The 22,250-nt window shown below is 41.4% G+C and overlaps 2 protein-coding genes across 2 annotated transcripts; one reads left to right on the top strand and one right to left on the bottom strand.

The window, feature by feature from the left end:
• Positions 1–12,828: 12,828 nt before the first annotated feature.
• Positions 12,829–21,603, top strand: cUnh15orf48 (chromosome Un C15orf48 homolog). Its single transcript, XM_084058296.1, has 5 exons — positions 12,829–13,030; positions 18,082–18,145; positions 18,817–18,905; positions 19,240–19,300; positions 19,561–21,603. Exons 1-5 carry the CDS (start codon positions 12,981–12,983, stop codon positions 19,627–19,629), a joined length of 333 nt encoding a protein of 110 aa, XP_083914422.1. The 5' UTR covers positions 12,829–12,980; the 3' UTR covers positions 19,630–21,603.
• Positions 14,283–16,766, bottom strand: LOC311042399 (uncharacterized protein; the record flags this gene model as incomplete). The annotated part of the gene is made up of 2 exons (XM_084053097.1): positions 16,704–16,766; positions 14,283–16,182 (listed from the first exon to the last, which is right to left on the bottom strand). Exon 2 carries the CDS (start codon positions 15,516–15,518, stop codon positions 14,283–14,285), a length of 1,236 nt encoding a protein of 411 aa, XP_083909223.1. The 5' UTR covers positions 15,519–16,182; positions 16,704–16,766.
• Positions 21,604–22,250: the final 647 nt, after the last annotated feature.

Raw genomic sequence — 22,250 nt, forward strand, 5'->3', positions numbered from 1 at the left:
TGTACCATGTACTGTCAATGCATGAGCGCACCCTGCTGTTTGGCCATGGTAATGGTTCTGCTGAAAGAAAAGGAGGGATGCAGGGAGATAGTACCAAGGAGAGATTATTGTTTTTTTTATATTTTTAGCGGTGCCAACCGCTCTAAGCTTGACTTTGTCCGTATGTCCGTCCGTCCGTCCGTATCAGCACGGGATGATGAGCACGGGATTTTACACAGCTATAACTCCAGATTGCAGCATGCCACCAAGTCCAAATATGGTATGTGGACTTAGACCACCAATAGGGACGAGCATGACTTGCTGAAGTTAGCAAAGAGGGGTCCAGGGACCCCCCGCGTATGTTATGTCCGTCCGCCCGTTTAGGGCACGGGATTTTAAACAGCTATAACTCCAGTTTGAAGCCTGCCACCAAGTCCAAATTTGGTATGTGGACTTACACCACCAATAGGGACGAGCATGAATTGCTGAAGTTATCAAAGCGGGGTCCAGGGACCCCCCGCGTATGCTATGTCAGTCCGCCCGTTTAGGGCACGGGATTTTAAACAGCTATAACTCCAGTTTGAAGCCTGCCACCAAGTCCAAATTTGGTATGTGGACTTACACCACCAATAGGGACGAGCATGAATCGCTGAAGTTATCAAAGCGGGGTCCAGGGACCCCCCGCGTATGCTATGTCCGTCCGCCCGTTTAGGGCACGGGATTTTAAACAGCTATAACTCCAGTTTGAAGCCTGCCACCAAGTCCAAATTTGGTATGTGGACTTACACCACCAATAGCGAGGCGCATGACTTGCTGACGTTATCAAAGAGGGGTCCAGGGACCCCCAGCGCCCGTATGAGCACGGGATGAGCACGGGATTTTAAACAGCTATAACTCCAGTTTGCAGCATGCCACCAAGTCCACATTTGGTATGTGGACTTAGACCACCAATAGGGACCAGCATGAATGGCTGAAGCCCCGCCCCCTCTGTCTTCCCATTGGCTGGCCTTCAAACAGCCATAACTCAAGTTCGCAGCATGCTACGGAGTACAAATTTTGTACATGGACTAAAACCAGCAATAGGGACGAACTGTAATTACTTAAGCCCCGCCCCCTCTGTCTGCCCATTGGCTGGGCTTTAAACAGCCATCATTCCAGTTTGCAGCATGCTACCAAGTACAAATTTGGTAAGTCGACTCAGACCACCAATAGGGACGAACTGAAATGAGTTAAGCCCCGCCCCAAAGGCACCGCTTCCTTCACACAGGGTGTGATTTTTTTTTAACCATGCACTATATATATGTGTATATAGTTTACTATACTCATATTAGGAATATTAGACAAATCTAACCTATTGCTCTTGTTTCTTTCTATTCGTTCCCCCTTTCTTGAAAAAGATTTCATATATGGGGTCAGACATTCACTCCGAAAAAGTTATCCATTGCCATTGACTGAAACACAATGAATAACACATAATGGCAGCCAGGCTACTACGTAGACAATCACCCACGTAAAGCTAGCTCTCCACCGCGCCGACGGCGGCGGAAGGCGTTGGAAAAAGGTCTGTTGCCAAAAATCTGTTGTAGATGGTGCCGCGCCGACGCTGCCGTGTCGGGTCGGGACTTGTTGGATAGCGTTGAAAGCCGACCGAACATGCTTGGTCGGCTACCGACAGCTATTGCCCGTCTGTAGCCGCGGGGTGGTCAGGGCCGGACTGGGACCAAAATTCAGCCCTGGCGGCCCCCCCCCCCCCATTTTGTCAACGGGGGGGGGGGGGGGGCCGCACTGAGGCGCCTGCTGGAAAGCATCCCAGCCCAAACATTAACGTAACTAATAATTGGGCCGCGCGACTCGGATATGACCGTAATAACCCTAAAACATTTTTAAAAATATATTTTTAAATAAAAACATTTTTTTTTTTTTTGGCCCAGTGGCCCACTGGCCCAGTCGCACATTTGAAGTAGATACTGTACTATATTCTCAACTCTCAATTCCGATACAGACTGCCAGTCTGTTGCAGTCTGTTGTAGTCTGAAGTAGTAAGTAGTGTTTGGTGGAGAGCCACCTTAATGCCACAGTTCTACTATGATATTAATATATTATACTGCTCCATGTGAGTATGTGCAGGATACAGCTAACCCACTCCAGTTTCCCTTTATGTGTGTTCACAATTTTAACATCTGTTATTGTGTTGACAGAAATAGGAGACAGGGAGATGGACTTACAGGTCCTCAGATACTTCAAACTACAAAATGTAGCCTTTTGCTTTTACTCATCACCACGGCCACAGAACAATGGTGGACATATGCATACTCAGATGTTAAAATCTCTGTTCTCGGGGCCTTTGAAGATATTCAATGCTGCGGCTGGTTATGGATAGATCAGACAGGTGTGAAGGCTTAACAGGTGTGGGGTGCTGTGAAAACAGTAGTGTGCCATACACACACATGCACAGTTATGTACACGCACGCGCGCGCGCACATGCGTGTGCCATTCAACAGTATACAGCACACATTTTGCCCTTTACAACCGTAGGTCGCTTCAGATAACAGTGCGGTAGTGTAGCGCCCCTCACCCCCACCTCTCATCTCATCTTCTGAAGTTCTTGTCATCTCTACCCTTTGCCCCTCCCCTTCACTCTGCCGTACGAACTCATTTACAGGTAGTGTTAAAACTGTCAGCCCATAACTCTGCACAGGGAAAATGGCTCAAGGCCAAATGTGTGAGTTTGTGAGTATGTACGTGACAAAGAGAAAGCTAGCATGAGAGTATACGTGGGCACAGAGTATACGTGGGCACACATGTTTGTGCGTTTCTATTAGGATGTGTTTGTGCGTTTCTATTAGGTGTGTGTGTGTGTGTGTGTGTGTGTGTGTGTGTGTGTGTGTGTGTGTGTGTGTGTGTGTGTGTGTGTGTGTCAGAGATGTTGCCGCTGAATGTTTGTGTCTCTGTAGATGTGCAAGGAATGGGTGTTTGTGTGCAGTGTGTGTGTGTGTGTGTGTGTGTGTGTGTGTGTGTGTGTGTGTGTGTGTGTGTGTGTGTGTGTGTGTGTGTGTGTGTGTGTGTTATACTTATAGGTAGCTGGCTTGCAGCGAGGATATGAGTCACAGACACACTGGAATACAATGGTGCTTTGTGAGCGTGTCAGTCAGGAATGCGTATGATGGGCAGAATGAGCCATCTCAAAGATACCTCTGTGGCGGTGAGGTGGACCAGCTTGTTCACAACTCTAATCCATCCTCCTTAATTTTTTCATATATTAACTCTTACACTATTTTCTCTCTCTCTCTCTCTCTCTCTCTCTCTCTCTCTCTCTCTCTCTCTCTCTCTCTCTCTCTCTCTCTCTCTCTCTCTCTCTCTCTCTCTCTCTCTCTCTCTCTCTCTCTCTCTCTCTCTCTCTCTCTCTCTCTCTCTCTCTCTCTCTCTCTCTCTCTCTCTCTCTCTCTCTCTCTCTCTCTCTCATATATAGGGAAGTGAGTCTATTCACACATCCTTGGCCATTACCAAGGAATGCGAGAGTGAGAGCAGAAGTGATACATGGGAGTATGAGGTTACGCGGTTGACACGGATCCTCTGACAAGGGCACCAGAAGGTGGGAGGCTGTCTATTGTCCACAGACCCTATCAAAGCCACACTCGTCAACGTCAAAGAGCGGTTTGAGAGCTAACTCGGCCAGTAAAACCAACCTCTAAAACCTCCAAGATCTGCCCACCGATCCGCAGAACAAAGGCCCTGTTCTTTTTTTTTCTTTTTTTTTTACATGTTACTTATTAAAGAAAGAAGAAGAAAATGAATCAACAAGGAAGATAATACTCAAGAATGTCCTTTGAGCTAGGGTTGGGTTTCTGCTGGCCCCTGGCAGGCCTTTGGACGTCATTGTGTTTGGGCGAAAAACACAGAACTCAGCGGCGGCGAATATTGCGAAGAGATCCGACAGATATATCCAACACTAATTGGGTCTTCCTTTTGAAAATACAGGGTCTGTTTACAGAGTACATAAGACGTGACTGCATTTTGAGTGTGTGTAATTCAAGGTGAGGAGAGATTAGACGGGCCTTTCACTGCCACCACCATAGCTTCAGGATGGGACCCCCACAACATATATCTACAGCTATAAATTTGTATTGCCTGTTCTGAAATACCGCATTGATTTACAGTAGGAGACTGGAGGGCAAACTTTACCCTGCTTACTTTTGACATTATATTTTTGTCACTGGCTAGCATATAATACAGAACTATACCATGATGGCATATAATGTTACTCATTCAGCAAGGTTCATTACACAGAGTGCTTCTCACAGCCAGAGTCTACCTTTGAAAGGGTTTGAGCTCAGGTATCATAATGAAGGCTAGCAGTTAACCAGTGTGAAGGAATAGCCGTAAGTGCTTTCACTACAGCAACCTTAGTGCTCAGAAGTAGTGCCCTCTCCCATGCTGTGGGAAGCAGAACACCCAGGCCTGCCAGCACTTTAAGTAGTTTCGGTTCAAACCTTAAAACAGAAAGAGATGCCATTTTTGTTGTTTGGACAGCCAAGCCTTTTGAACACTGATGGTAAACACATGTTATGTGTAAAAAATACATTCTGGAGTTGGTGGCAAAAACAAACATGGCAAATTACACAACTGTGTTTGCAGAGTAAAACCTGATTTATACTTTGTCATGCGCCGATCTACAAGCTTGTAGACCTGCTATTTCCCATGCACAAGTATTAAGTTGCATCATAAGGAAATGAGCACTCCCTTGACAGAATGTGCTCAACAACCTTGCCACTAAAATATTTCAAACACGTTTGCAAAAGGCATACCATGTTTCTTTGTAGCTATCTAATGAAGAATATATCCACATTAATAGTTGCGCTGGAGTCACACATTTGTGGTGGAGCCGGATTTGAGATTTCACACATTCCTTTCCTTTAGGCAGTCCTCCCAAAGTCTAAGAGATCCCTCCACCTTACAGTAGCACCACACACACCAAGTTGGACATCTCATCCAATCGGATCTTTATCACTATGATTCCAATTATTTCAGACAGCCTGTATCACTGACTGCATCTTTTTAATGCAGGAACCACAAACCACACAGAGCCGTGTTTCTCTGTCATAGAGCCGCCCTCCCAGTAGCGTTATTTGGGGTGGGTGGGGGGGTGACCCCCCCACCTTTTCAAAAGACAGTATTTAAATTCCCCCACACACTTCTTACATTCTGAAAGCTAACATTATACAGTATATTATTTAAAAAGAAAAAAGGAGAAACTAGGCTCATGTGGAAAGACCGAAAGAGCAAGTTATGCTCAAGCTCCCAGTCCCCCTTCCCAATCTGGTAATCACTAAAAACATTCACCCACATTCTCGACAGTGGAGGAAACCATGCAAGGCACCAAACTGCTCATTGGAAGCAGTTAGAGGTTCAGCGTCTGTCTAGCTCAAGGACACTTCAACACTAACCCCGGGGAGAGCCAGGGATCGAACCAAGAAACTTCTGTTTCCCAAACGATCGCTCTAACTCCTGAGCCACTGCCGTCCCAATTTCGGTTATGATGTAGGCTATTGTGCAATTGCACATATTAGTACTTGAATACTGATATGAAACATATTTCCAACTGCACCTCCCCTGCCTTCTCGTGGGTCAGCACAAACGTTAGCAATGACGACCTAAGGCAGCCATCGATACAACTATGTCCTGCTATCTTGTCGGGAAGGGGGGTTAAATAAAGCACCAATATTTTGAGACAAGAGGCATGATAAAACTCTTCGGGGCTGATTTAGACGACAATTTGTGCAAGGTAGCGCATGGTAAAAATGCCCCTTGGGGGGTTGTCCAACTCCAGTTTTGATGCCGGATAATGTCCGCGCAGATTAAAATGCAAAGCGCAAAGGGGTTGTATTTAATGAATATGTGAATTACTAATGGATGTGTTTTGGGCATAAGATAAATAGTCCAATCAGAGTGTCATCGCCTGCTGGTGTCATGAAGAGCTACGGTATGTGCCCCTGCACCATGGTGCATTGTTATTTAAATGACGGATTGGGCAAGTTGGAGGAGACACAAATGTATTTTTTAGGCTGAGGAAACGGACCTGCTCGTGTGTGAAGCGAAACCATCCAAAGGTTTGGGAACCACTGCTGTAGATGGTTGGATGATCCAACGATCTACAGCAGTGGTACCCAAACTTTTTAGATCAAGACCCAAAAGAGATATTAGACGTTCGCCCAGGACCCAAACTAGTGAAAATAGCAGATCTACAAGATCACAACGCGTCGCTTCGCACTGCGTTTGCGAGCTTGTATATCTGCTATTTTCACTACTTCTTGAACATTGTTTTTATTTATTTATGGAAATTATTTGATGTTTTGATTTTATTTATCAAATACTATAGTTTTTGATTGATACGTTTTTTGTTTAACCTTTTTTAAATATTTCGAAATATATCTTTTTTTATTTAGGAAACGGGAAAGAAATGGGATATTTACTCACAACCCATAAAAATTGGTCCGGGACCCAAACATGGGTCCCGACCCACTGTTTAGGAAACAGTGATCTACAGGAGTTGCATTAATAATGTGATATATCCAAGGGAACAAAAGCTCTTTGCTTACCAAAACAAATGGACACCTTTTCTCTCCCTCTCTTCACCACACCCATCTCCATGCAAAGACACGCACAGATATTATTATTATTATTATTCACGACACATGCCCCTCCTCACGTGTGTGTGTGTGTGTGTGTGTGTGTGTGTGTGTGTGTGTGTGTGCAGAGCCTTTCAGTGGTTATGAGACCGTGAAATATGTCTACTATGTGAGAGGCCAAGTTTGAATTATGTCCTAAATAAGCTCCTAAATAGCACCTCATACAGATTTGTACAGTATGTAGTTTGCTTTTAAAAGCCACCTGTGGAACAGCTTGTCAGCTGTCTACCATAACACACACACACACACACACACACACACACACACACACACACACACACACACACACACACACACACACACACACACACACACACACACACACACACACACACACACACACACACACACACACACACACACACACACAAAAATAATGCCAATGATTTACAGTGTTGGTACTGCATGTGGAATTTACAAGAGAACTCTGTCACCCATCTGATGTACAGATTCTTCAGGAACCCACTGAAAGAGACAGCAGGTATTGCTTTCACTACAGCTATACGCCTTATTACATGCTTGCAAGGACTTCTGTATCTCTATGTTTGCACAACAGTGTTCTTGGTATTGTTGATTATGCTATCCTGGCAACAGGGTGTCTTTACTAAATCCACAATTGTTTTTATGGCATTGCTCTGCAGGAGTCTAGCCATCTGTAAAGGGTCTGTATGTCTGTCTGTCGGTCGATCTGTCTGTCTGTAACACCTCTTAGTTGCAAACCGCTGGACCAATCAGCGCCAAATGTATTGTGCACAGGGTTAGGGTTAGGGTTAAGGTTAGTTATTAACCTTTTGTTGAAATATTTCACTTAAATTTTATTATGGAAGTTAAGAGAGGGCTTTGTTTGGTCTGAATCCGCCAGGCTGGACAGCCGAAGGGAGAGGGAAAGGGAGAGACTACGCGTGTCTGTGTGTCCGTGTGTGTGTGTGTGTGTGTGTGTGTGTGTGTGTGTGTGTGTGTGTGTGTGTGTGTGTGTGTGTGTGTGTGTGTGTGTGTGTGTGTGTGTGTGTGTGTGTGTGTGTGTGTGAGTGAGTGAGTGAGTGAGTGAGTGAGTGAGTGAGTGAGTGAGTGGTGTGTGTGTGAGCAGCTAATCCGATTGGTGAAACTTTGCACGCACACTACCAGTAGGCCAAGAAAGAACCTCTGCCTCCAGTTTTCAAATCTGCCTCATGGTGGCACTATAACAGGGTCCTTCAAGTTTTGGCCTGTAACTCTTGAACCAAAGGTCATACAGTAATTTCTTTCCCTAGATGCTTTGGATCATGAAGCAACTCCCCATGCCTGAAAGGATTTTCCGCCATTTTGAGTTTCCTTCCTGTAAAAATGTTCTCACAAATCTCGCAAATCTTATCTCTGTGGTCACATGCTCAAGAGTGCTATCTTTCACATTTTTGGATTTCATTCCGATTGGCTCCAATTGGGTTTCAAAGTTTCTGAGATGGGCCCGTTATGCACAAAATGCCACAACTCATGAGTGTAGTGTCCAATTGCTGTGAAACTTTGCACGCACACTCCCAATAGGAACCTCCGATTTTGCAAATGGGCCTCATGGTGGCTCTTTAACAGCCCACTTCACATTTTGGCCTATAACTCTTGATTTCCCAGGATTCCTTGGATCATAGCACAACTCGGCATATAGGCCATTTGTGCCAAACTAGATTTTCTTCAAAACTCACTTTTTTCTACTACTCCTGCAGATTTTATCCAAATTTCACACAAATCGGCACACATTATCTCTGGGGTCACGTGAACAAGAGTATCATCAGATCTTTCAGATTTTATTCCAATTGGCTATGACTGTCTTCATAGCTTTGCAGGCCTTCGGTAGGCAACCCAGCCTGACAGAGACCTGCGCTCAGATCCTGAGGTTTAACAAAAGGCTGAATTTATTAATAATGAGAGGAAGAACAGGTGACAAAACAGTAAAATCCTCACTGTTAATTTATGTCAATTAGCTCCATTGTTAACTTCACATGGCACTCAGTTTACAAACACATTTGCTCTCAATGCACCACAATGGAAATAAGCTCCTGACCCTTTTGTGTTTTATCCTTTTGACAGATATGAACAAATACTGTATATGGTGATTTATATGCACGTTTTGTCAATCAAAACTTAAATCAAACAATCAATCAATCAATGCATTTGTACACTCTGAGAGTTAAATGAACACTCAGGATTCTACAATGCATAAAACTCGACAAAGTCACAGCACAGTGCTTTGGATCCCAGTGGGCCTACAGCTGATTTTCTATCCTACCAGTTTGCACTCACCTTCATTCAGACCCAGGTTTAACTAGTGCCTGGTTTACACTGCGGGAATGGCAGGGACATCAGGTGAATGTAATTCAGTGGTAGGACAAAAAACAGGCAACACTAGGGTTTCCCTGAGGACCAGCATTGGAAATCGCTGACATTGTATAAACAGAGCTGTGTTTGTTTAGTTGAGCCACATGCATGACTTCAGCCATCAATGGGGTAATGCCATTACATTCCAATGAGTGTGGCAGCTTGAGAGGCCTTCCAAACAGAAGAGGCAATTATGTACGTGACTTACCAGGGCAGGGGTCCAGGGAAGTTGACATCACTTGCTCCATGTTGTGATGACGTAGTAAAGCAAACACACCTGCTATAGATGCCAGAGCCATGGACTGAGTAGCCTATGGGACAGGAGAGAGGAGACAGGTACCTTAGATTTAGAATATGATGCTGTTGGGATAGGATGAGGCATAAAGGACCATTCATAAATTTGCCTGACAGTGAAGTTAGGAATTTGGCTTATTTAATCAAATAAAAAGTGTCACTAGAAGTGAGCAGAGTAGAACTGTACAGCACTGTGCTGATTGAAGTGAACTGGAAAGGAATGGAACTGACTTTCAAAACAGAACCGTACATCAAGACATGCAGTATGCAGATCAAACTTGGAAAACAATAAAATATTTTAAACGCTTGTGAATATGTGAGTTTTGAGTCTTGATTTAAAAATGGAGATGGGCGTTGTTCCAGAGCCCCTGTGCGCTCACCTCACAAACACGGCAACATGGAGACTGCAGAACAGCCACAAGAAACTGATTGGAGGAGGACCTCAGGGACCATGGGGCAGAGTGACGGGAAACTACATCAGTGATGTAGGATGGGACAAGGCCATTATTACCTTTAAAAGGGGCAACAGTGTCACCTAGTGATAAAAGGTTGAACTGCAATATTACAGCCAACATGTTATGGCAACCACAGTAGAGTACTGCTAAATATGCAGGAGGGCATGCGGTGTAATGGAACAGTAGCCCAACACTGTGTACTGTGTCTGCACTGCACTGGTGGGGACCCATGGCTAGTAAGACCTTATATTGTTTATTTGATCTATTCTATCATATTTGTAACCAATGTATGTATGTATTATGTACTCACTGTATGCATTTAAAAAAAATCACACCCAGTGTGAAGTGGGCGGTGTGTGGTCATCACAGTGGTCATCACCACCAAGGTTTGGCATAAGGGGCCACTTTTAGGAAGACTCCTGCTTGTCTCAAACGTCTTCCATTTACGGATTATGTTGGCCACTGTGTTCTTAGAAATCTTAAATTCAGCTGAAATTCTTTTGTAACCTTGGCCAGATCTGTGCTTTGTCACAATTCTGTCTTTAAGCTTTTCTGACATATCCTTTGATCTCAAAGGGCCAGTTCTAGGAAGACTTTCTATTTTCTTCTCAATATTGTTTTTTCCTTTTCTCATTTCAGCTATAGTGATCTTCGGGTTCTTTTTTACCTCTCTCACGAAATGGACAGCATCTAGGTTAAATATACTAGTGTCACATCAATGTGGTTTTAGATTAATTTCATCATGTGTCTCACTAGCCAATCACAGCATGTGGAATTGGAGCACTATGTCACTGTTGTTATTTAACAGTGGTCATCACGGTGATGGAAGTTCACTTACAAAAATAATGTGTTTTTTTTTAATACCCCTTCCACCCACAATGGGTGACTAACTTAAAAAACATAAATGTGTTTTTTTTAAGTGCATAGTCCTATTTATAGGGCTATGCACATGTGTCATGTGTTTTGCTAGCCAATCACAGTCCTGAATAGAGTCAGCCAATAGAGTCAGCCAATCACATTGCAGCTAGTAGTGGTCATCACAGTGATGGAAGCTCACTTAAAGAAAAGTATAGATTTGCATTGAAAGTGTAGGGGTTAGGGGTGTACAATGGTGGCCAATCACGGTGCAGGGTTAGGGGGGTACAATGGTGGCCAAACACGGTGCAGCGAATGTCGATGTCCAAACCTCACATATAGGGGCGGTTACACCACCCAAAAAGGACATATTTCTCATGGTGGTACCATCAGCACTTCATCTCTCTACTTGATGATGATATACATGTTTGGAAATACATTACAGACCCCCCCTCTTCCAAGGCCCTAGGTTACCTACCTAGGGCCCGCAAAATTAAGAAGGCAGTCATCTCAATTGGAATGGAATCTGAATACTGATACATCTTGATCACATGACCCCAGAGAGCCCTACTCTCGCTGCCCAACAGATCCAAATGTAGAAAATGTAGATGACTAGTGGCAATAAATACTCTATTTGTATTGAGTTATTAACGTTTACAAATGTAACATTTTGATTTGAGTCAAATGCTCATAAAGTGGATATAAAATAATGTGAACAAAACATATCCTGGTAGGGCCGGATGAAGAACACAAAGGGCCCTGAACCTAGTCAAAGGGTTATCAATATTAGCACACAATATTTTCAGGCTCAATAATGTCTCATCAAACAAAAGCTCAGAAAAATATAAATTGTTGCAGCCAATCAAGACATTCAGGAGCACAGGGAGGGGTGTAGTTTGATTGGCCGTTTGAGCTCAATTATCAACAACCTTTTGCCAGGAAAGAAAACATGCTATATATTCTATACAAACAACAACAAGCTCCTCAATCCCTAAGCGCTTCATTGATAAATCGTTCAGAATGAATCTCTCAAATCCGATTAGGCCAAGCCTCAGCAGAGTAGGGCTCTTCGAGTTCTAATCTCACATTTAAGTGCTGGAACCAAACCCCCAAAATTAGACAAAACCCCTACCCAGGGTAAAACAAAACGTGACATTGTTTTGTCATATCTTTAATGGATTGTCACAAGTTTTACCTTTAGCCTTATGCAAAAATCATAAAATGTATCCATGACGTGACTCACCACATAAGCCAAAAAAAATAAAAATAAATCCTAGTTCCAAGTCAATCCTTTGTCATTTTCTACCTGCTGGTTGTTTTAACATGATACTTGGTCAACAGACCAATGTCCCAACATCCCAAAGCAACCAGGATGGCAATATTTGGTTCTATCGTAAATCAGTAGCATTTAATATAAGGCCTTATTACGGTACAGGCAGAAATAGCTAAAGGTGATGTAATCCTCTTTTGTCAGGGGCAGAACAAAACCTGACCTTGTTTTTTCATAACTTTGACTTGTCCTCTTCATGGATGGCCAGAAGAAGTTATAACACTTGTGACAATCCATCTCATGAAGGGGACATCTTTCAACGATATGAAATACCAACGTCACGTTTAGTTCTACCCCGGGTAGGGTAGCATTGGTTCTCAAAGTGGGGTCCGGGGACCCCTAGGGGTACTTGAAGGGGTTCCAGGGGGTCCCCAGCTAAATGATGGACAGGAACCAAATGGACCCTTATGGTTCTGTAACTCTCAGAGTGTACAAATGTACACTTTTGTACACTCTCAGAGTTAAATTAACATTGATTTTACAATATGAATTGGGGTCCCAGAGGTATAATTTAATTAAATTACATTAAATGGGGGTCCGTAGCCTAATGCATGTTAAACTGGGGGTCCTTGAAATGAAAATGGTTGAGAATCACTGCTAGAGAGCCATAAACACCTTATCTTATTGGGGGTCTTTTGAAATGGGGGTCCGTGGGGTAATAAGTGTCAATTTGGGGGTCCTTGACATGAAAACGTTTGAGAACCACTGGGGTAGGGTATCTCAAATAGGCCTATGACTCTTTTTGAGGGTTTGTTCCTGCACTTAGTGCCCTCTTCAGCACCGCGGACAGCGAAGGAGGGGCAGCAGAGTTGAGAGAAGGAAAAACAAACAGACGCCTGTTTCCGTTGAAATGGGCCTCGTTACTAAATGATTATTTCATAAAGTCGACCAACCAGCTTTTCAAAAATGAAATTTAGTTGCAGATAACAGCGTCAATACATTATAGGCCGTTGTTTAAAGCTAGCTATACTAACCTTTTCATTAGAGCTGCAACTGCAAGAAATCGCCTGGTTGTTGTCGAACCGAAACAAAATGGCCACTCCTTTTAATGATGTGTGGTGGCGTGCTGTTAGTGGTGGAAAGTAAGTACGCTGTCGCTTACTCAAGTACTGTAGGCTACTTAAGTACAATGTTGAGGTATTTTTTACTTTTTACTACTTTGATACTTTTACTTACGTAAAACATTTTAGTACTTTTTCCACCACTGAATGTAGGCTATTTTAATTTCCGTGTGAATACTGTTGACACATGTTGTGATATAGGATATAAGGCTGCCCCCTGGGGGCACGCAGGTAGTTCGTAATAAAGATGGCTGACTGATAACACACAGACCCGGTCTCTCTCTGTAGCTGCCCTCGGTTTATGAATAATGACGAAGATGGATGGTCTCAACGGGTGTTTTTATTATCACTTCTTGCACAGTAGAAGCATTGTCGAACACCGTGAAAACTATAAAATGGAGAATAAATAGAATAAATATTACCACAAATACAATAATTCATCATTTCATAGTTTCACATCAAACAATAAAATCTGTGCATTTCAATCAATCACTTTCCAGTTAAATTCAGCTCAACGTATTCAATTCAACAATAAAACGTTCAATTATAATGCAGTGATTCAATAGTTAATTCATTTAAACTGCAAACAAACAAAAACCAAAGCAAACAAAAGAACAAAGCAAAAAGCACCATAACCCAAAGACAATACTAAACAAATACAATTAATTAAATCCCAAAATCAAACAAACCCAAACAAGTAAACAATGCTGTACCTCACTCCGCTAACCGGGGGTGCTAGGTTGCAAGCCACCTTAGAACTTTAAACTTCAATTGGGTTCACCAAACAAACAGGCACAGCATGCGACAGCAGGAACTGTGGACAACAACCATTTCACTCAAACTTAATATTTTTTAACATTACTTAATCATTTGAGTGAATGTTGCATACAACAAACAAACATTTCATACCTTGCTGCGCCTTAAACAAACACATGCTGTCTGTCTCAGTGTCTCTCCACCTCTCACTCTGGCTTTCAATGTGTGACTGAGCTGCCCTGTTAAGCTAGCAGGCCTCAGTTATAAGAGCTCAGGGGCAGCAACAGGATGTTACAAAAATAAAGTGACAGGAAGTGTCAAAATAAGGTAAATCAAATAAACAACATAAACAACAAATAACTTAAAATGTAAAAATGACCAAGTGTCACGGACAGTTACACTCCCACCAATCATGTTATACATAATAAAACATAACATGATTCAAAACATATCATTTTTTACAAGGTCAAAAAGGTATAGGGTAAAGATCTTGTTTTTAACAAGTCAGAACTTTCTTTCAGGGTGGTTTTCTTCTTGCCAAGAAGCCAAAGTTTATGCTGTGGTTATCCTCGATGTGGCTATAGTGGCAGGTATCTCTCAGGCCATGAACAATGTACCTCCAGAAGTAACACTCATTTTGGTTGGCGTTATCTGGCTTCTTTACAACTTTAGTATGGACTGGACTCAAGGGTTTGTTTCTCATGGACTGTTTAGGTTCTTCCTGGGATTGAGGAGGACCGGGGCCTGTGGCTTCAAAGGGAACTGGGGGGACTATGGTCATGTTCTTCATCTCAGCTGGTGGGAGAGCAGGACTAGGAGTTGAATGGCTCCCCTTGTCAATAGTTCCTGGTCTCAGATGTAATTTTACTTTGGTCGATCGGGTTTCCTTTTGAACCGGTTTCTTCCTTCTCCTCTTCTGCTCCAGTTTGCGTTTGACTATGAGAGCAGCTTTAATCACAAAATTGCTGCTCTTGCTCAACTCTTCAGAGCTGTCTGTTAACTTTACCTGCTTTTTCATACTTTGTTCTTGTTCCTTTTTCTGGCTGTTGTCCCTGCGAAGCTGCACAGAGGGGTCTTGGGATACATGTTTGGCCTCGTTTTCCTTCCTCCTTTCACTGGAGTCTGGTTCGAAGGCTGTCAGCACATTGGTCGGTCTAGTTGGCATTTCTCTTACTGTGATAGGATTCACAGACCTCTGGTTTCTCTGACCAGCAGGGCTATCTGTGGAAGTGGACTCCATCGCCATTTCTTCCACCCTCACAATTTCTCCCACCATCTCCTGACCAGCGGGGTTATCTGTGGAAGTGGACTCTTTCGCCAATTCTTCCTTCTCCATTTCTCCCACCGGTCTCTTATCTTTATCCTCATTTTCGTGCCTCCTCTCAGCCGTGTCCTCCAGGCATTTATCCATCAGGTCGCATATCTCTGTGGTAATGATTGTATAGGCATCCATTTTCTTAACCAAGTTTTGAGTAGCAGTGCAGTTGCATTGAATGACTACAAAACTCTCACTTATTGCATCATGTTTGTTACGAATACTTTGTTTCATTACTTGAAGGTCTTCTTCTGTACAAAATGTCTTTAAAGCGGTTCGCACTTTTCTAGCTGTTTGCATCCAGGTGGTACAGGCTTCTGTAAATGACTTTTCATGTTTCTTTGCTTCATCTTCCTGCATCTTCTGTGTATTGACTGTTCTCTCTTTGTGTTCATTAGGCTGCTGCATATTTACTACTGTCTCATTCGGGGTTAACATTTGTTTGCGCTTTACTTTTAGTTTGATCACTTACAATACTTCGGGGTTACTTAGTCTGGGCTTTTACATTCAATTCTTAAACCATTAACTCAGCTCTTCAGACTAACCACTTAAACCCAACATCATTATATCAAACAATACGAAACAAAACCAATGAATTGCAAACAAATTATACAAGTGTCCCCTTTACTTGTCTTTTCATCAATGCAGCTTGAATACTTCAGAATTTGAGGCTAAACACCTTAAGCCTTTGTGACATAACCTTTAAATCTCTCAATCAGAAGACACTTTGTTTTTTCACCCTTTGTTTCAATTTTTTTGTTCCATTTTTATAAATTTCTTTTTCCTTTTTTCAATGTATTGTCTTGTGCTTTAAGCAACCTTCAGTTGAATGAAACAGAGGCTACCTTTCATAAGTCCTCTGAGTGCATACGTTACTGTGGTGTGGCAAACTTGAGATGAATGATGACTTGGATTATTTGAAGTACAAGGTGGCTGTAGATGAGGTGTGGTGCCGACGTTGAGTGGCTTCTGCGTTGAGTTTTCACTGAGTTTTCACTGTAGCTGCCCTCGGTTTATGAATAATGACGAAGATGGATGGTCTCAACGGGTGTTTTTATTATCACTTCTTGCACAGTAGAAGCATTGTCGAACACCGTGAAAACTATAAAATGGAGAATAAATAGAATAAATATTACCACAAATACAATAATTCATCATTTCATAGTTTCACATCAAACAATAAAATCTGTGCATTTCAATCAATCACTTTCCAGTTAAATTCAGCTCAACGTATTCAATTCAACAATAAAACGTTCAATTATAATGCAGTGATTCAATAGTTAATTCATTTAAACTGCAAACAAACAAAAACCAAAGCAAACAAAAGAACAAAGCAAAAAGCACCATAACCCAAAGACAATACTAAACAAATACAATTAATTAAATCCCAAAATCAAACAAACCCAAACAAGTAAACAATGCTGTACCTCACTCCGCTAACCGGGGGTGCTAGGTTGCAAGCCACCTTAGAACTTTAAACTTCAATTGGGTTCACCAAACAAACAGGCACAGCATGCGACAGCAGGAACTGTGGACAACAACCATTTCACTCAAACTTAATATTTTTTAACATTACTTAATCATTTGAGTGAATGTTGCATACAACAAACAAACATTTCATACCTTGCTGCGCCTTAAACAAACACATGCTGTCTGTCTCAGTGTCTCTCCACCTCTCACTCTGGCTTTCAATGTGTGACTGAGCTGCCCTGTTAAGCTAGCAGGCCTCAGTTATAAGAGCTCAGGGGCAGCAACAGGATGTTACAAAAATAAAGTGACAGGAAGTGTCAAAATAAGGTAAATCAAATAAACAACATAAACAACAAATAACTTAAAATGTAAAAATGACCAAGTGTCACGGACAGTTACACTCTCATAATATTGCAAATACCTCCTCGGATGCTGCTGGGATTTTTCGCAGTATAGGCCGAGAATGTGACTTCACTCCACGTGTCGATGCAATCAACATTATTGGCCAAGAGGACGGGAGAATCTTTGCACTACCTTGAGTTCACTTTTTTTTACTTGCAAGCACGCACGCACGCACACACGCACGCACGCACGCGCACACTCTCTCTGACTTTCTACGCCGATTACAGTGATCTGGTGACTGGTGGTACAACAGTACAGAAAGGCAGCTTCTGTGTTATTGTGTGCATATGATCTGTGTCCTCAACCTCTCCACTGGCACATTATTTAGGGACAGAAATGTCCAGTAGTTTGTCTATGCAGTTAGGAAGTACGTTGATGTGTTATTCAGTGAGATGTAGTGATAGAGACACTCTGGTTGCTCTTGTTTACAAAAGGCAACAAGGCCTACCATCTAGAAACCCCTGCACAGTGCACATCTATTCTCTAAAACTGTGCAGAGGAGGCTGCAAATTTCAGTGACCATGCCTGGGTAAAACATTCACATAGGCCCTACCTGGCAGAAATAGTTGAGATCAACAAACAAACTTCAACAGACTTCACAAACTTCATTCAAATGAATACAAATGTATACGTAGGGGTACTTTAACTAAGTAACTCACTAAATCACTAACCCCACCCCATCTCACTTTCTACGCCGATTACAATGATTGATAATGAAAGCATTGCAACAGTACAGCACAGGTTGGTTGGTTTATAAATGGGTATATTCTAAAATGGCCACAAGAGGGCAGTGCGCACTGAAGATATTGATTGTATGCAAAACTCAATCTAATCTAAAACTGGCCACAACTGATGGATTGCCCATACAGGAAGTAATGAGTGTGTGTGTACGTGCCTTGCATCTCGTAAACCCTAGTCTACTTTAGCTAGACTGACAGGATGCTGCAGTCAGAGACATCAAGGACTTCAAAGTTCAAACAGCTTCAAACAGGTGAAATTTGTTGCCACAGCCTACAGCTGATCTATTGTATGACTTGATGCCTCTGGTTTCAAGGATATACTTACTGCCTGTGCCTAATAATGTTAATTATTACCTGAAAACATAATTGAGTTTTTATTTTATGTCTAGGAGGTATCTAGGAGGACATCAAAATATGTCAGGATTTATCCAAATGCTGAGAAAGAGAAAAGAGGTGAGTGTTCACACTTTCAATAATATCCAAGTGTTGCAGTATATTGAATAAATTGGATATCTGTGCCTGGACACTTGAAATGACTTATTGCAAGCAGTGGTGGAAAAAGTACTCACATTTTTTACTCAAGTAAAAGTATCAATACTGCAATGTAGAAATACTCTGTTAGAAGTAAAAGTCCGGAATTCAAAATTAATTCAAAAGTATTGGTTACAAAATGTACTTAAAGTACACAAAAATAAAAATATTTTGAAAATAGCAGATCTACAAGCTCACTCTGCGTTGCGATGCGACGCATTGGGAGCTTGTAGATCGGCTATTTTCAAATGGCCGAAATGTATATAGGGCTGAAGTGGTCAATGTATGTTTTGTATTAATAATCAAAATCTACAAAGTAACTAACTGTTTTCTAATAATTGTAGTGGATTAAAAAGTATAATATTTGCCTCTAAGTGGCCTCTGAGGAGCATTTCTGCCTCTTTTCATGTAGTGGAGTAGAAGTAAAAGTACTGACATTTAACATAGTAAAAAATACCTCAAAATTGTACTTAAGTACAGTGCTTGAGTAAATGTTCTTAGTTACTTTCCACCACTGATTGCAAGACATACTTTATATTATATTTTATTATATTATCGTATTATATATTGACAGTGTTGTTGATATATTCCAGTTGATCCCTCTGATTGGTTTCGTGGGAGCTGCTGGTGTAGGAGCTGCTTCTGCTTCCATGTATTTCCTATTTACCAAACCTGATGTCATGTGAGTCTTTATGATCATTTTTTTTAAACGATTATCTTAATTTAATTTATAATAACACGTGTTTGCGGCTGTCATTTATCAACTTTCATCCTACTTTAATCTGACATATATATAAGATTTATCTTCTTCCTGCTCCTTAAGATTTATCTTCATCCTGCTCCTTTTCATTTATGGAATATGTAAAAAGTAAAAAAAAATAAAAGTAAATTAATGTGATAATGTAAACCATAATGAAATATATAAAGATGAAATGAAATGAAATGAACATTATGTGCTGCCAAGCTCCTCTGTCTGTGAGTCTGACATGTATGTTTTTGTATTTTCTCTTCTCTAGTTTGAATAAGACCAAAAACCCAGAGCCGTGGGAGAGAGTAGACCCATCAAAACCCCAAAAGGTGACCCACAACATTCCTATTATGTGGTTACTTGTTATTCAGATTGCCAGTTCATCCTGACATTGACGTTTTAGTACACTGCTGCGGATCCCTGTTGAAAAGTGATTAGTTGGAGAGCTCTTTTATCAATTTTGTCTATGTATTACCTTGAAGCTACAGTGAGTGTACCCCCTATTCATCACTAAAATGACTACCTCTTTGTGTATATTTTAATAGTTGACAATGGATCAAAGACTGCACTGATTTGATTTGATTTTCAGCTTATCACCATCAACCAAAAGTGGAAGCCAGTTGAGGAACTGGAATTGGTGAGAAACCTTACCAAGTAAATGCTGGAATCTTTGCTGGAGAGATGCCGTCAATACTCCACCACCTGCACCCCATCAGTCTGACGGAATCATTTCTGCACAGACTAGGCATTTTGTACAGTGTGCGGAAATGCTTCTGCCTCACTGGTAGGGCATAGCCTGCTTTGCAGTGGCCCATTGACTCACACTTGTGTGCCCTGGGTTCCAGGATACCAGCAATATATTTTGCACACCCTCAGTATCCTTGCATGCATGTACAATACTTATGTTTGTTTACATAGTGTGCGTTGCTAGGTGTATATTGCTTGACTTAGTGTTGCTTGCATGCCCTCTTGGGTCTAATCTAAGCAAAGAAAATTAAGTTAGATCTCACAGCGACCCAGATGTTCACTACATGTAATGTGCTCTATTATAAGTATGAACATGATTCTGTGTAAAATAAATGCAGTAGTTACAATTATAAATTATTCATGTCAAATGTAGATTTTGGAACATTTTAGCTTTTCATAGCTAAGAAATTGAGTTTTTCTATTACAAACGTATTGCTGCTGTTACTTACAGTATGGAGGCCTACACTTCACTTTCTTGGCTACGTTAATGTCCTGAGGTGACCTTGTTGGGACAGCTAATGTCAATATGTATCCCCTTTGTCTCTCTTCTGTTTATTCTCTACAACCCAAGCAAGTGTGATTTGTGAAGACAAGGCTAATATGTTGGGTTGGGTTGCATTCTATTCCCTGTCAACCTATGGTTAGTCATACACATAGCTTTCAAAGGAGCATGACCCTGTAATAATATCAACCTGCTGTAAAAGATAATAAAGTACACACATATTTCACCCACTTATTTACACCATGTAAACCTGTGATGTGACAATAAAATTGATTCAGATATTTCAGAAATTCCGGAAGACCATTTGGTCTTAACATTGAAGAACGCAATAAACAAGAGGAGCATTTAACCAGTGTTCAGACTTTATTATGTTGCACCTGCACCTGTCCTGGACACTGAATTGGAAGATCTAACTTAAAATACATTATCTGCCTGCTTGTATAGTCAGACATTGGACTAAATCCCAGCACATGATGCCACGGACATTGTAGCACACTGGGACATTGGTTGTTGATGTCAAGTGTGTTCAAGCTGATTAGAAAATAATACTGCTCCCTTTAAGGATACTCCCCACTTCCATTGCGATAGGTTAGACATTAATCCTCCTATAATCTCAGTAAAGAGCACTGAAAGCAGTCCATCTGAAAATGTCTCATTGCTCAACACTTTATTGAACTGTCAATCTTCCTTTTTTTTTACAGAATTATTTTGTTTGAGAGTGGGCAAGATGAAGAGACATTCATTCACTATTACATTGGGTATTGTTAGTTCAGCTGTGGAGGTTACAGTTACAACTATGCCCCTACGGCTGTGGGTGAGACAGCATTCCTGAAGGTTTTTTATGTTTTTATTAGAAAATGTATTTTAATGTAGTAATTATTATATTAAATGTTCAACTTGCTTCCTTACAAGCCTGATGCTGCTCAGCCCTCTTTATTTGCAGTTACAGGTAATATTTATTTATTTTTGTTTTACCAGAAGCTTAACACCAAGCTTTGGGTAATTTATAGTACCATTGAATAGTACAGATGACTTGTCTGAGGCAGCCATTACTTCAAACCATTTTTCATTTTAAGTAATCAGAGATCATCTGTAAAATGTCCAGAGACGCTTGGCATAGGACCAAACCGGCAACCACCAATTGTGTGCAATTGAATGATTGCTAATAGGAAGGAAGAGGACTGGAGGAGAAAGGAATTTGTGTACATGACTGGGTCGCACTCATATAAGCTCACATCAGGTCACCAACACCCACATCCTTGGCATGTGACCAGGAACTACAATAAGTTTTTATTCATTGTGCATGTAGAAGTATGGGACATTTTACCAGAAAAATAAGAAAGCTGCAAGAACTGTCCTTTTGTGTTCACTCTTTAATGTTTTATGTTAGTAAATCCCCCTGGCTCTGATGTTATATTGATGTATTAATAACTTATTTGTTTGTGTTTGTTTTGTTTTGTATGTCATGATTGTTATAAATAAAGATTTGTGGGGGAAAAAAAGTAGAAGTATGGGTCGGAAACCCCCATGTTGATATTGGAGGAACATCACATGGCTGGAGATGTTTTGTTATTCATGTAAACATCAAGATGGTTGTGAAGTTATGGCTGGTAATGACTCTCCTTCAAGTTGTACTAGTCTCCTAAAATATTCCTACCGTATAGTTAACATCATCACTGCACATTAGTTCCAAATATTACTAGCAACAGACACGGTCCAGTGGTGGTCATGAGTCATGACTCAAGTGTCTTATGGCGCTCCAAAGTAAAACAGGACCATCAGGTGGATGCTATAAACCAGATGTTTTCAACTGGTGGTCCATGGACCACTGGTGGAGTAATGTATAAAGTGAAGATTTTGTTTTTGTTCATCATTTTATTTTGTTTTATTTTGGAGAAACTTACTGCCTTTTAAGAACGTTTCATGAATCTGACTCGACTTCACATATGAATTCACTTAGGAAGAAATGTAAGAGGAAACATAACTTATTGCTGAATGGGGCCCATTGGGCCTCATGCATGTGCCTCAAG

This window comes from Gymnoscopelus microlampas, assembly GCF_963454915.1.
Source record: "Gymnoscopelus microlampas genome assembly, chromosome: 1".
Taxonomy (NCBI): Eukaryota; Metazoa; Chordata; class Actinopteri; order Myctophiformes; family Myctophidae; genus Gymnoscopelus; species Gymnoscopelus microlampas.

Bases quoted from the DNA above. Each gene is read 5' to 3' on its own strand.
- cUnh15orf48 (XM_084058296.1), top strand. From the start codon at position 12,981: ATGGCCACTCCTTTTAATGATGTGTGGTGGCGTGCTGTTAGTGGTGGA. The intron at 18,146-18,816 runs GTGAGTGTTCAC...GATATATTCCAG, and splicing joins TGCTGAGAAAGAGAAAAGAG to TTGATCCCTCTGATTGGTTT. The intron at 19,301-19,560 runs GTGACCCACAAC...TTTGATTTTCAG, and splicing joins ACCCATCAAAACCCCAAAAG to CTTATCACCATCAACCAAAA.